The following is a 15741-nucleotide window of genomic DNA, read 5'->3' as shown; positions in this document are numbered from 1 at the left end:
AAATTCTTTTTTAAATACCGAGGTTTTTCCGAATCCGACGGCCACTCCCCCCGATTTCTGTAGCATGCGCCAAAATCGGAAATATTCAGGAAACCCGGCGAAAATGCGCGATTCGGACCCTTAGTAAATGAGCCCCATGTAGTTCACTCTTCAGGTAGTACAGAAGGTAAGAGTTCTGTGACTAGTAGTAATGGATATGCCAAAATGGTTGTTCAGGCAACTTGAACATCTTACACCATTTTCAGTTTCCTAAAAGTGTAAAATGCACATTTCAAGCAGTAACTGGAGTGCAAGTATACAGAATAAAAGGAGGCCTAGGAAAGACTTTCTGAAAACCAAATGTGGGCATGGATTTACATTGATACTAATGGCCACACAATATAGAAAGAACCAAAGGAAACACATTTGACCCTTCCGAATGTACTTGATGTTTTTCATGATACATTTCAAAAAGATATTGGTAAAATGAGAATTTCTATATTATTAATGATTTGAAAGGAGAAAGGAGTATTGACTATGTCAAATGTGTTTTTCAGATGTTTAGTGGCCGCTTCCTGCCAGGATGTGGCCTAATAACACCCTTGTAAAATACTTGTGTTTGTGCTCTGTTGTTTCTCTCTATCTCATCACATGAGTGTGGTATACAGCTCAATGTTGGGCTATTGGTGCCTTCCGGTGTTTACATTCTGCCCTTGCCATATAGCCTTGGCCGTTCTTCCATCGTACTTATTATTTAAAATCCTCAATATCTCGTAAACTAAAGCAGCTAGAGAGAAATGGAAGATATTTTCGGAATTAGCAGCTCAGAATCAGGTGCAAAACTCATGTGATTTATTTGTTCCCCAGTGTTACCAGTATCACCTTAGATTATTACAACATACTATAAAGATTGTACTATATGATTATTATGAGTCCAGTCTTATGATTGCCTCTCACCTACAGAGTGATGATGACTGATTAGCTGTAGAAGTGATTGCAATTGTCGCTTCTAGCAAGGGCGTAACTTTAGGGGGTGCAGAGGTTGCGATCGCACCTGGGCCCAAGTGGTTTAGGAGGCCCTTATGGTGTCACTTTCCCTTATGAGAAGACTATTACTATAAACCATACATTATAGTCAGGGGGGGGGGCTGGCACAGACTGGGGCCCATCAGCTTCTAGTTACGCCACTGGCTTCAAGATAAAAACGTCATTATGAATCAGAAAAACCTCAGCTCTGAGCATGGATGGAAAAAGTAGAGAAACTAGACAGAGACGGCTGACGCTCTAGTCCTGTGTAAGGGTCTAACAGGGGTCTATATTGATGAAGTCTCAACCACAGGCACAAACCACATAGTTTCCTATTGTCTGAAGCTGAGTTTTTTCAAGTTTCCATTTTCTTTTCTCAAAAGCAAAAATAGTGTTAAAAAAGTGAAGTTTTATGGCCCTGTGACTTTTATGTACCGTGGATAAAATAAAAATTCCTAATGTAAGCGTTTACTTTATTCATGAGTGATAGAAACTATTCATCGTTGAACAAAGGACTCAGTTTTTATCATCAATGACTATGGGGGTTATTAATCAAAAGAAAGAGAAACACAAAATAAATGTTCCCCATTGTCTAGTTTAATGTGTATTTTAAAAAAAAATTAATGGAACTACAGAATTTTTGAGAATCAATTTAGAATAAGACGCACCCCATACTTGGACATAAAAAAATATATAAGGAATTCTATTTCACGCCAATTAAAATTCCCTGGTTATCACATAAACATATTTACAGTAGTTTCGACACAAATGGCTCTGTAACATACACACAGATAGCTCTGCTACATCTGCGCACAAACACACATAGCCCTGCTACATAGAACCTCCCACCCCCATAGACCATTAGCTCTGAATCACTTATAATTACTAAACCGCCAACATATCCTTAGTTTACCCCCTCCACATCTCCCCTCACACACTTACAGTATATAGCATCAGCTTTTAACCCCTTATATTTAATAACTCCACTGCTGCCCCATCTGATCTTTATTCCCTCTATAACACTGTCCTCCCCTTCTCCTGCAGTTCCCAGCTACTCATCATCTGTAGCTGCAGAGGATAGACATGTAATCAGAGCCCTGCTTCCCAGTTCATGTGACTTGAGACTGTCACATGATCGGATGATGTCAGACAAGGTCTTTGTACTGTACTGTTTGGATGCTAGGAGGAGTGCAGAGGTTTTGCTCTCTCAGAGATCAGATGAAATGCCTTGTCAGCACTTCACCCAATCTCCCAGACAGTGGTCAGGATTGTCTGTCATTGCTGGATCCCCCTGACCTTAGGATAATAACATGCAGACACCTTGATTGCCATTTACGGAATGATACTACAAAATGCAAGAGACGCAAATTTACTACAATGGAGTCTCCTGTATGATCTTGTATCTGTATTTTGCCTTTCTGGCTCCACAACTCCATCCTCCATCTTTGATTTTTAGATTTTTATTTTGTATTTATTCGCCTTTTCCTTGTATATTAAGTAAATTCAATATAACATGTAACATATTATACTATTATTTAAAAAAAAACATAAATACCTCATACATCATCTCCAACCCATCCTTGTTTACCAAAATGTACACAATTTCCTTGTTTCTTGTAGAAAGTTACCATGTTATCCCAATTTTACGTTTCAAGACACTGAGATGATTTAAGGTTTATGAAATTTCATACAATAAAAATTTTAAACGTCATAGAAAAAATGCTATAAATAAAATATATAGAACGACTCAGAATGACGAGAAAGAGTCACGGTTATTATACATTCATAACGATAAGTAAGTAACTACGGTACTTCCTCTGTTATTCTTCCTAGAAACGATATCTATGTTACTACTTGTTGTTTTGCCCCTACCCCTATGGTGCAGAATAACTTTTGTGCAGAATCACCTAGTGGTCAGAATTAGAGATGAGGAGTGTGTAGGGTTCGGTTTCGGCATTCGGGCGCGTTCCCTCCGCGTCCATTCTAGCAAATTAATGCTAAAATAAATTGTTTAACCTTCAGGCTGCTGCTAAACCCACAGCAATGGGTGTCTAAATGGCATCCAAAAATTTTGAGGCTGTCATGTGTAAATCTGATTTGAAAAAATTTGACCTAAGCAGTGAAATAAAGAACATCAAAATGGCTTTCAACTTTGGTCACTGATCTCTTGTAGAAACAGTGGTCAAAAAGGTAGTTAATTTGCATATGACTCTAGTCTTGTTCTGATGATATCCAACACACCAAAAGATTCGCTGGTGGATGGGTATGTGTAGCTAGTTTAAATTGGACGTAGATATTAGATTAATGTTAGGCAAACCATAAAATGTTACCTCCTGACAAGCATCAGTGCGAAACGCGCGTCGGGGTGTATCTTCTGGCCTCCCCTCTGACCGCCTCTTTGCCTACCTTTACCATGCCTTTGGGTAAGTGTGACCTGCACTATTGACATTTATTTATAACGGATGGTACCTCCAATTTTTTTAAAGTTACCTAGGTGCATTTGGGTCTATCTTCCCTTTACCAGTCCTATTTTTTGACGAAGTATTTATTTGAATAAACACATTGTTTTTTGGCAGATTTTGGGGCACATGGAGGAGGGGGGGTCATAGGTACTCTGTGGTGGTCCCACATTCCATCTGGGACACCTTGATTCTCCTTATGTTCATACTTCTAGATACATTCACTGGAAATTGCTTACTTGTATTATTTTTGGTATGTTAATAAAGTACATTTATTATTCTTAAAGCTCTTTGTTTTGGTTTTGTTGGTTCTTTAATTTTGGGGGCGGTGTGAGACTGCATATTTGGGCTTTTTTGGTTTTCAAACCTTAAAATGTTGGCTGAAAGGCTGGACCTCCTTGTTGCTTTATTCATCTAGGGTACAACTGACCCACATTCTCGTAATCCATTGGGGTCCTTACACTCAGACCTTCACAGATCATTAAGTTATCCCCTATCCACAGTATAGGGACTAACTCGTTGTCCCTGGAAAACCACTTTAGGGTCTGGCAGATCGATTTCAACTTGTTCTCATGGAAAATGGGGGTATCTAATGGTAGGTTACTCCCATCGCTCCATTTTATGTTTGTGTCTTTGGGTCCTGTTTTCTTATATAGAAAAAAAAATAAAAATAAATATATATATAGAACCTTGAGAGAACCTTGAGTACTAGTGGTATTTGATTTTTATATTCACATTCATAATACATTCAAGTTATATCAGCGCTAAATATTCCCACCATGAAGAGAATTGTCCAAGTGAATTCATCTTGTTAGTAAACAAACATGACTTGTTATAAACGGAGTGGTCTATTGATGGTCATGGAACTGCTCATCCACCCCAGGGGTGGTCAATCCTCAGGCAGTTGCACAGGGGTCCAATAAGTAAGTAGGTTGACCCTACTACTGGTTTCTGTCATCCATTAGGTGTAATGTAAGAAAATCTGTGTCATATGTTGAGCTATTCAAGAGCAAAGAACTTGAACTTTTGATGCCAGTTCCTGGTAATTCTGTGTATTTTGGATCCTTGGTCGTCCCAAGCTACTTCTTGACCCACTCATAATAGACTGCAGCTTCCCAACAATGTGCAAACACGGTGTAAGTATCACATAGCGGTAAGTGAAGCCTCCTCCTTGGTTCCAGTCTGGGCCGAGTTGCTTGTAGATGAGGCGGCTGCTTTATTATCTGGAGGCTTCATTGCAAAATAATCAAAAGACTCATAAAGCGTTGACACTGCCTAAAATGTAAAACAAAAACATAATTTTTAGTGGGATTTCCTAAGATGACGATGATGATTTATACGGCTGTCCACTGTCCACAGAATTATCAAATACAGGCACTCCCCTACTTAAAGGAAACCTACCTCCACAAATCTACATATAAAGATAGATCGGTTGCTAGGTGGATCAATGGGACGTGAGGATAGCCCTTTTAAGGGCTAATCCTCGCGTCCCCGCACTTTTTTGGAAACTTTTATTACCCTAATATGTAAATTTTCTTATGCGGCTACGGGGCGTGGAGTAGCCGCATCTGAGGTTACACGAGGCGGCTACTCCACGCCCCGGTAGCCACTTTACCCCTCCTACTCACCATCTTCGGCGCGCAGCTGCTCGTAGCTGCGCGCCCTTGTCCGACGATCCTGCCGTCTGCGCATGCGCAGAACAGCAGGCCCGCGCCTGCGCGGTCGCTGCTCCGAAGCCGAGGCTGCACAGGCGCGGGCCTGCTGTTCTGCGCATGCGCAGACGGCAGGATCGTCAGACGAGGGCGCGCAGCTACGAGCAGCTGCGCGCCGAAGATGGTGAGTAGGAGGGGTAAAGTGGCTACCGGGGCGTGGAGTAGCCGCCTCGTGTAACCTCGTGTAACCTAAGAAAATTTGGGTAATAAAAATTAGGGTAATAAAAGTTTCCAAAAAAGTGCGGGGATGCGAGGATTAGCCCTTAAAAGGGCTATCCTCACGTCCCATTGATCCACCTACCACCTGATCTACCTTTATAGGTAGATTTGTGGTGGTAGGTGCCATTTAAGGACACTCGACTTACAGATGACCCATAGTTACAGACAGACCCCTCTGACCTCTGGTGAAGCTCTCTGGATGCTTTACTATAGTCCCAGGCTGCAATAATCAGCTGTAAGGAGTCTGTAATGAGGCTTTATTGATAATCCTTAGTCCCATTACAGCAAAAAATGTTTAAACTCCAATTGTCACCGGGGCCAAATTTTTTTTTTGTCTGGTACTACAATTATAAAATATACAGTTTCAACTTACATACAAATTCAACTTAAGAACAAACCTCTGGACCCTATCTTGTATGTAACCCGGGGACTGCCTGTATATGTAATAAATTTTCTCCCATAGACTATACAGGTTTGAATTGCAATAGGGTCAGATGCACACCCTCTTCCTCTCTTCTTACTATCCACATCAATGGCCCCCATGCAATTACCCTTCATCCAATCACTTTCTCTACCTGTCACTTCTCCCATAACTGAAATATTTAGACTCGATCTATAGTCTACTAAGTTTTCTTCCTCTTTCACACATACTATGATAACTAACACCTTGTCTAGAATAACAAACTGATATTCATATGTTTCCATTATCTACTAACCGGCCCAAACCCAATGGTTCCATTGTGGTGTGTGATTATATTAGACTTGGATCTTTTCCCTGCTCACTATATTTAATAATTAGCAGAGTAATTAATATGACTCTGCCATATACTAAGTGTAGAAACAATTAAAAAAACCTCAAATATCAATAATTTATTCTAATCTTTATTACTGTATTTTACTGTTTTTCAGTTCACCCATCACTAATCTCTCAACTCGAAAATCCATCCCAAATGCAGAAGCCAGATACATCCTGCTGTCCAGCCATCACACCAACGCCCCTACCCTTCACTAGTCACTACACTGGTTCCCCTTATGTTACAGAATACGATTAAAACTATTTATTCTCTTCCTCAAAGTTTTCCACAGTGTTTCACCTTCCTAAATTAACTCCCTCATCTCTGGCTTAAATTGGAGTCCTGTTCATATTCATGCTCGCCAATAGTCAGAAAACTACCGTCCACCATAATCTCAAGTCTTGTCTGCAAGGCTTTTCTCAAGCTGCAGTATTTCACTGGAATGCACAACCTATACGATCAGGTTAATTCTCCTCATCCATCTTAAAACACATCTGTTTAGCCAATTATATTCCATTAATAAAATCTTTCTTTTGACCAGTTTTATATTATTTGGTGCCACAATGACTTATCCCACATTTAACCCTTCAATCCATGAATTTAAAGGCACTTTATTTTTGTGATTTGTGCTTTCACAGAAATGGTACTATCCTGTTTGCTCTAAATGAAGACTGAAACACTGTAGAGTTACTTTTCATGTCACTCCCTCCATTTACACACAGGGGCAGATTAAAAGGGTTTGTATGACTAAAAATTGGCATACAAGCTCTGAAATAGGCACGGTCAGAAATTGTACCTATTCCTCCTAATAGTAGCAGGCATGAAGGAGTTGTGCATTTAGTGGTGGAGTGGGCCAGCACTTTTCTGCCCCTTTCTCTCATTTCTTTTATTAGCAAATCCTAGTGGCCAGTGGTTGTACCCGTGCATCCTATACCTAAGACTGGTTGAGGATTTACTGTGCCATGTGGATTTGGAGGTGAGCATCCATTCTATTTTGTCTTTTTGTTTAACCATGCTAATGTTGATTAGATTGTGAGCCCCATTGGGGACAGGGACCAATTTGACAAGCTCTGTGCAGCGCTGCGTAATCTGTAGGCGCTTTATACCGTAAATAAAGAATTATTATTATTTATTTATTATTATTATTATAATGAAGAGGGAGCTGCATAAAAATTTGAAAAAAGCTAAGAATTCTTTGTTTAGTGACTTATTATTTTAAGATGCAGTGCTTCATAAATTCCCCCTTTTTGTGTTTTTGATGTGCAGTTTTTGATGAAGTTTTAGGAATATACATTCTACTTTCTCTTGTATCCATTCTTCATTCAAACTCTAAAAACTGCTACACCAATACTGTGTAATTCCACGCTTACACAATCCTGTTGGCTCTAATAGAGGAAGTGGTAACATACCATGTCTGTCATCTCCTCAGGGTGCCTGTCTGTAAAAACCACTGCTTTGTATAATTTGAGGAGAAGTCGAAACAGCCATATTTGTATGCAGCAAATACAGGAGTGGTTGTAAATAGATTAATAATAATAATAGTTATTTTATTTATATAGCGCATACAGATTACTCGGGGATGCACAGAACTTGCCAAATCGGTCCCTGTCCCCAATCTAATCAACCTACCAGTATGTTTTGGAGTGTGGGAGGAAACCGGAGGACCCCCACGCAAGAGAGAACATACAAACTCTTTGCAGATGTTGACCCTGGGATGTGAACCCAGGTCCCCAGCGCTGCAAGGCTGTAATCCTAACCTCTAAGCCACCCAGGTTAAAGGAAATCACCATAATTAAACACCCTGGATCAGAGCTCATCCCAATCAAAGCTGTAACACAAGTAAGTAGAACAACTGCTCTACCTGGCACAGGAGACCCATGCAACACACAGGTTAGATCATTGTAAAGTACAGGAGCCTAGTGACAGCTGTAAAAACATGTACAGTATTGGCAGTAACTAGAGATGAGCGAACATGCTCGTCCGAGCTTGATGCTCGGTCGAGCATTAGGGTACTCGAAACTGCTCGTTACTCGGACGAATACTTCGCCCGCTCGAGAAAATGGCAGCTCCCGCCGTTTTGCTTTTTGGCGGCCAGAAACAGAGCCAATCACAAGCCAGGAGACTCTGCACTCCACCCAGCATGACGTGGTACCCTTACACGTCGATAGCAGTGGTTGGCTGGCCAGATCAGGTGACCCTGGGATAGACTAGCCGCTGGCCGCGCTGCTCGGATCATTCTGTCTCTGGATGCCGCTAGGGAGAGAGCTGCTGCTGGTCAGGGAAAGCGTTAGGGTGTTCTATTAGCTTACTGTTAGGCAGGAGTGATTCTCAAAGAACCCAACAGCCCTTCTTAGGGCTACAATAACGTTATACTTTTTTATTTTAATTTGCATCTTTTACCATTTTGTGAGGAATTAGCAGGGGGACTTGCTACCGTTGTGTTTAGCTCTTAGTGGCACACATATCCATAGCAAAGACCGAAGTGGCAAAATTCAGTAGGGGTTGGATTTCTATTAGGCAATAACTCAGTGTCATCTCATCTGGCATAGTAGTGTGCTTCCTTTGATACTTGGCTAGAAAATAGCCATAGGAGAATACAAACAGCTTCTTGAAGCCTACAGTAGCGTTCTATATATTTGATTTCTGGTTGATCTGCTGGTGGCTGTAGTTTCTGCAGTGCATGTACTTGCCAATTCTGAGCAATTTGTAGTGAGACTTGCGACCGCTGTGTTCTGCGCTTAGTGGCGCACATATCCATAGCAAAGGCCGAAGTGGCAAAATTCAGTAGGGGTTGGATTTCTATTAGGCAATAACTCAGTGTCATCTCATCTGGCATAGTAGTGTGCTTCCTTTGATACTTGGCTAGAAAATAGCCATAGCAATAGGATAGGATTGTTTGGTTTTAAAAACTCAAAAAAAAACAAAAAACACAAAAAAAAAAAAAAAACACAAAAAAACACCAAAAAAAAAAAAAAGAAGTAAAAAAAAAAAAAAAGTTATAACTCTCATTTTAAAAATGTTTAACCCGAGGGCTAGGGGTAGAGGACGAGGGCGGGGACGTGGGCGTCCAACTACTGCAGGGGTCAGAGGCCGTGGTCCTGGGCGGGGTGAGACACCACCTGCTGATGAGGGAGCAGGGGAACGCCGCAGAGCTACACTCCCTAGGTTCATGTCTGAAGTTACTGGGACTCGTGGTAGAGCACTGTTGAGGCCAGAACAGTGCGAACAGGTGATGTCGTGGATTGCTGACAATGCTTCGAGCAATTTGTCCACCACCAGTCAGTCTTCCACGCAGTCCACCCATGTCACCGAAATCCCCACTCCTCCAGCTCCTGCACCTCAGCCTCCTCCCCCCCAGTCTGCCCCCTCCCAGGAAAATTTGGCATTTGAACCGGCATACTCTGAGGAACTGTTTTCTGGACCCTTCCCACAGTCACAAACCACTTGTCCGGTTGCTGCTGAGCAATTTTCCGATGCCCAGGTTTTCCACCAGTCACAGTCTGTGGGTGATGATGACCTTCTTGACGTAGTGGAAGTGTGTAAAGAGGTGTCCGACGATGAGGAGACACGGTTGTCAGACAGTGGGGAAGTTGTTGTCAGGGCAGGAAGTCCGAGGGGGGAGCAGACTGAGGGATCGGAGGATGATGAGGTGACAGACCCAAGCTGGGTTGAGAGGCCGGGTGAACACAGTGCTTCTGAGACGGAGGAGAGTCCTCGACCTGAACAGGTTGGAAGAGGCAGTGGTGGGGCCAGACGGAGAGGCAGGGCCAGAGCTGGTGCATCAGCGCCACTGTCAACTAGTGAAGCTCCCGTGGTGAGGGCTCTTGCGGCGAGGGCTAGATCTTCAGAAGTGTGGAGGTTCTTTAAGGAAACACCGGATGACCGACGGACTGTGGTGTGCAACATTTGCCAAACCAGGCTCAGCAGGGGTTCCACCACTACTAGCTTAACTACCACCAGTATGCGCAGGCATATGAATGCTAAGCACCCCACTCAGTGGCAACAAGCCCGTTCACCTCCGGCCGTGCACACCACTGCTCCTTCCCCTGTGTCAGCTGATAGTCAGCCCCCTGCCCAGGACCCTGGCACAAAAACCCCATCGTCGCCTCCACGATCCTCCACAGCATCCACCAGCGTTCAGCTCTCCATACCCCAGACGCTGGAGCGGAAACGCAAATATAGTGCAACCCACCCGCACGCCCAAGCCCTTAATGTGCACATCTCCAGATTGCTTAGCCTGGAGATGCTGCCCTATAGGCTAGTAGAGACCGAGGCCTTTCGCAACCTCATGGCGGCGGCCGCCCCTCGGTATTCGGTCCCCAGCCGCCACTACTTTTCCCGATGTGCCGTCCCAGCCCTGCACCAGCACGTGTCAGACAACATCATCCGTGCCCTGACCAACGCCGTTTCTGACAAGGTCCACCTGACCACGGACACGTGGACGAGTGCTGCCGGGCAGGGCCACTATATATCGCTGACGGCACATTGGGTTAACTTGGTGGAGGCTGGGACCGAGTCTGACCCTGGGGCTGCTCATATACTGCCGACGCCGAGGATTGCGGGGCCTACCTCGGTCCAGGTGTTTCAGGCCTACTATGCCTCCTCCTCCTCCCACCCCTCCTCCACCTCCTCCTCCGAACTACCATCCGTGGGCACGGCGCCATCAGTCGGTAGCTCTAGGCACAGCAGCAGTGCCGTCGCTAAGCGACAGCAGGCGGTGCTCAAACTGCTGAGCCTAGGCGACAATAGGCACACCGCCCAAGAGCTATTACAGGTAATCACGGCGCAGACTGATCTGTGGCTGGCACCGCTGAACCTCAAGCGGGGAATGGTTGTGTGTGACAACGGCCGTAACCTGGTGGCGGCTCTGCAACTCGGCAGACTGACACATGTGCCATGCCTGGCCCATGTGTTAAATCTGATAGTGCAGCGTTTCCTCAAGACATACCCCAATCTGTCTGATTTGCTCACGAAGGTGCGCCGCATCTGTGCGCATTTCAGGAAGTCCAGCCCAGATGCTGCCACTCTCAGGGCAGCGCAGCGCCGCCTCCAACTGCCCGCTCACCGACTGTTGTGCGACGTGCCCACGAGGTGGAATTCAACACTGACCATGTTATCCAGAGTTTACCAGCAGCGCAGAGCGATTGTAGACTGCCAGATGTCAACTTCCACCAGAACTGGTAGTCAGGTCAGTCAGCTTCCTCAAGTCTACAATGAGGAGTGGACGTGGATGTCTGATATCTGTCAGGTGCTGAGTAACTTTGAGGAGTCAACACAGATGGTCAGTGGCGATGCCGCCATCATCAGCCTCACCATCCCGCTGCTTGGCCTGTTGAAAAACTCTCTGGTCAGCATGAAGTCGGAAGCTTTGCGCTCGTCACAAGAGACGGGGGAAGAATATTCCCTTGTTGATAGCCAAAGCACCCTGAGGTCTGTTTCTCAGCGCATATTGGAGGAGGTGGAGGTGGAGGAGGATGAGGAGGAGAATGTTGGCGAGACACAAGAGGGAACCATTGTTGAGTCCTTCACTGTTCAGCGTGTATGGGCAGAAGAAGAGGAGTTGGAGGAGTTGGAGGAGGAGGAAATGGACAGTCAGGCCAGTGAGGGGAGTGAATTCTTACGCGTTGGTACTCTGGCGCATATGGCAGATTTCATGCTAGGCTGCCTATCCCGTGACCCTCGCGTTCAAAGAATTTATTCCAGCACCGATTACTGGGTGTTCACTCTCCTGGACCCACGGTACAAGCAAAATCTTCCCACTCTCATCCCTGGAGAGGAAAGGAGTGTGAGAATGCATGAATACCAGCAGGCCCTGGTGCACAAGCTGAAACAGTATTTCCCTTCTGACAGCGCTAGCGGCAGAGTGCGTAGTTCTGCGGGACAAGTAGCGAGGGAGAGTAGGCGAGCAGGCAGCTTGTCCAGCACTGGCAAGGGTACGCTTTACAAGGCTTTTGCCAGCTTTATGTCACCCCAGCAAGACACTGTCACCTGTCCCCAGTCTCGGCAGAGTAGGGCTGATCATTACAGAAAGATGGTGAGGGAGTACGTAGCTGACCATACCATCGTCCTAAATGATCACACAGCTCCCTACAACTACTGGGTTTCAAAGCTGGACATGTGGCACGAACTGGCGCTGTACGCCTTGGAGGTTCTTGCCTGCCCTGCCGCTAGCGTCTTGTCCGAGCGGGTTTTCAGTGCAGCTGGTGGCATCATCACCGATAAGCGTACACGCCTGTCGACTGACAGCGCTGACAGGCTGACGCTTATTAAAATGAATAAAGGCTGGATTTCTCAGAATTTCCAATCTCCACCAGGTGAAGGAAGCTCAACCTGAATAATTGATCCACTCCTCCTCCTCCTCCTCATTTTCCTCCTTCTCCTCCTCTTTGTACAGTAAAGCAGAGGAAAATGGCTATTTTTTGACAGGGCCCACTGGCTCTTGCTATAGTACTTCATGCATTTAATTTTTCTGGAGGGCCACCTACCCGGTCCTCTGTTTGAAACAATTTTTGTGAGTGCCACATACAGGCACTCAATCTATTCCATTTTTCTGGAGGGCCACCTACCCGGTCCTCTGTTTTAAAAAATTTTTGGGACTGCCACATACAGGCACTCAATCTATTCCATTTTACTGCAGGGCCACCTACCTGCTCCTCTGGTTTGAACAATTTTTGGGACTGCCACATACAGGCACTCAATCTATTCCATTTTACTGGAGGGCCACCTACCTGCTCCTCTGGTTTGAAACATTTTTGGGACTGCCACATACAGGCACTCAATCTATTCCATTTTACTGCAGGGCCACCTACCTGCTCCTCTGGTTTGAACAATTTTTGGGACTGCCACATACAGGCACTCAATCTATTCCATTTTACTGGAGGGCCACCTACCTGCTCCTCTGGTTTGAAACATTTTTGGGACTGCCACATACAGGCACTCAATCTATCCCATTTTACTGGAGGGCCACCTACCTGCTCCTCTGGTTTGAAAAATGTTTGGGACTGCCACATACAGGCACTATCCAAATTAAATTGTCTCCATAGCAGCCTCCACACGTTGTCTCCATTGCTACCTCCAAAAGTCGTCCATATAGCTGCCTCCATACATCGTCCCTTTATCAAACGAGGTGTGTAAGGCAGAAATTTGGGTTGTTTTCATGGATTCCACATCAAAGTTGTTAACTTTGTCGCCACCCTGCTGTGTTATCCACAAAATATACTGGCAAACTTTTACCATTTAGGGATATTATTTCAGCGCTTCTTGCGCATCTGTTTACATTCCCCTCACCCGGCATATCCTAAACTTATAAGAACGCTACTACACTTGATCTTATACAAAAGGTTCTTAGAAGTGCTGTTTGGGGAGTAGCCTAGAGACAGGGGCTTGGATTGGCGAAAGCTCGCCTGGCAGCGGAACGCCAGCTCCATGCGCATCATGCGCTTCTTGCGCATCTGTTTACATTCCCCTCACCCGCCATATCCCAAACTTATAAGAACGCTACTACACTTAACTTGGTGCAGGCTGGGACCGAGTCTGACCCTGGGGCTGGTCATATACTGCCGACGCAGAGAATTGCGGGGCCTACCTCGGTCCAGGTCTCAAAGGCCTACTATACCTCCTCCCACCCCTCCTCCACCTCCTCCTCCTCCGAATTACCATCCGTGGGCATGGCGCCATCAGTCGGTAGCTCTAGGCACAGCAGCAGTGCCGTCGCTAAGCGACAGCAGGCGGTGCTGAAACTGCTGAGCCTAGGCGATAAAAGGCACACCGCCCAAGAGCTATTACAGGGCATTCCACATCAAAGTTGTTAACTTTGTCGCCACCCTGCTGTGTAATCCCCAAAATATACTTGCAAACTTTTACCATTTAGGGATATTATTTCAGCGCTTCTTGCGCATCTGTTTACATTCCCCTCACCCGCCATATCCTAAACTTATAAGAACGCTACTACACTTGATCTTATACAAAAGGTTCTTAGAAGTGCTGTTTGGGGAGTAGCCTATAGACAGGGGCTTGGATTGGCGAAAGCTCGCCTGGCAGCGGAGCGCCAGCTCCATGCCAAGATCCAACTAACATAGTTTTAACTGCAGCACCTTTAATCTACTACTAGTTCACTGCCTCCATACATGGTCCCCTTATCAAACGAGCTGTGTCAGGCAGAATTTTGGGTTGTTTTCATGGCTTCCATGTTAACTTTGTCGCCACCCTGCTGTGTAATCCACAAAATATACTGGCAAACTTTTATCATGTACCGATATTATTTGAGCGCTTCTTGCTCACCTCCTTTGGTTCCTCTCTGCCACCCATTGGTTTGAAGCCTGAGTCCATTTAGGGTATGTCGCCATGACACTCTCTAGCCTGCTGCCGCTGCCTCTGCATGCCGTCCCCTATAGTGTCAGGGTCAATTATTGGATGTTTTAGATGCTATCTAGCTTCATTCTGTCACTCTGTCATGGCCATGCTGTTGCCCATAATTTTGGCATAATGGTGCGATTATGCAGCCTCAGAGGCATCCATGCATGCTGCCCCTGCTGTTTCCTGTCCATTTCCGTGGTGTTTCCATCCTTTTCTGAGGTTCCCAGGTGTTTGGCCAAGCTTCCCTGTGCAGAGCCTTGGTCCCCTTGAAAAATGCTCGAGTCTCCCATTGACTTCAATGGGGTTCGTTATTCGAGACGAGCACTCGAGCATCGGGAAAAGTTCGTCTCGAATAACGAGTACCCGAGCATTTTAGTGTTCGCTCATCTCTAGCAGTAACTAAATGAAATTTAAAAAGAACACAAAAATAGCATTTTTCCATTAAAGATTTCTACACTGAAATAAGGAAATAATAAAACTATGTATGTCTGGTATCAAGACAACTGTAACAGCCTGTAGTATAGGACTAAACTTAAATTATTTGCAAGGTGAATACAGTAAAGAAATAAAAAGTAATACAAGACAATCATGAAATTGCTGTTTATTTAGCGCCAAAGCTTTAGAATTCATCAGTTCATCAAGTCAGACATCACAGCAAACTAAAGGTTGCAAGCAATGGGATTGGGGTCTAGTTTGCAAGAGCATTTATGTTATCCTGGTGCTAGGTGTAGCTGTGCCTCTTGTACAAATCTACAGGAGGCCAGTCAGGAATGTGCTGGTGACAGGTTCCCATAGCATATTCTATGATGATTTAGAAAATTCCTTTGTCAGCATTCTGCCACTACTTTATAAAACTTTATTTCACATTACCTGAGTTCAGGGGGAGGGGTTTCAGTTGAAGCAGCCTGTGTGCTTGTGTGCCTATGCCTCCTTGATGCATTCTCACTCCACTCCACACCATCCCCCTGGGTTGGGGGTTATACTATGCTTTCTCTGCCAGTTATTTAGCGAAGAATACATGTAATAAGCCCCATCCCACCAGTTTTTCTGCTTTTCTGCCCCACATGCCATATTGGGTGTGATAGGGCCGTAATCAGGGCAGGCAGGGGTTGGGCATGGGCGTGAAGGCCCTGTCCCACTTTATGTACTGTAGTCTCTGCCAGAAAACTGGGGGAGACTATAGCTACATTCTTCACC

The 15741-nt window shown here is 45.0% G+C and overlaps 1 protein-coding gene across 1 annotated transcript in view; it reads right to left on the bottom strand.

Moving 5' to 3' along the window:
• Positions 1–4180: 4180 nt before the first annotated feature.
• LOC140126676 (uncharacterized) overlaps positions 4181–15741 on the bottom strand; it is a 71222-nt gene continuing 59661 nt past the window's right edge. The window contains exon 6 of the mRNA XM_072146440.1: positions 4181–4739. Within this exon, the coding sequence (XP_072002541.1) occupies positions 4608–4739 (132 nt within the window). The 3' untranslated portion in view covers positions 4181–4607. The remainder of the gene's footprint in view (positions 4740–15741) is intronic.

This window comes from Engystomops pustulosus, chromosome 1 (genome assembly GCF_040894005.1).
Source record: "Engystomops pustulosus chromosome 1, aEngPut4.maternal, whole genome shotgun sequence".
In the NCBI taxonomy this organism is placed as follows: Eukaryota; Metazoa; Chordata; class Amphibia; order Anura; family Leptodactylidae; genus Engystomops; species Engystomops pustulosus.
Note: the sequence above shows the minus strand (reverse complement) of the source record. Positions and strands in the feature narration are given on the sequence as shown.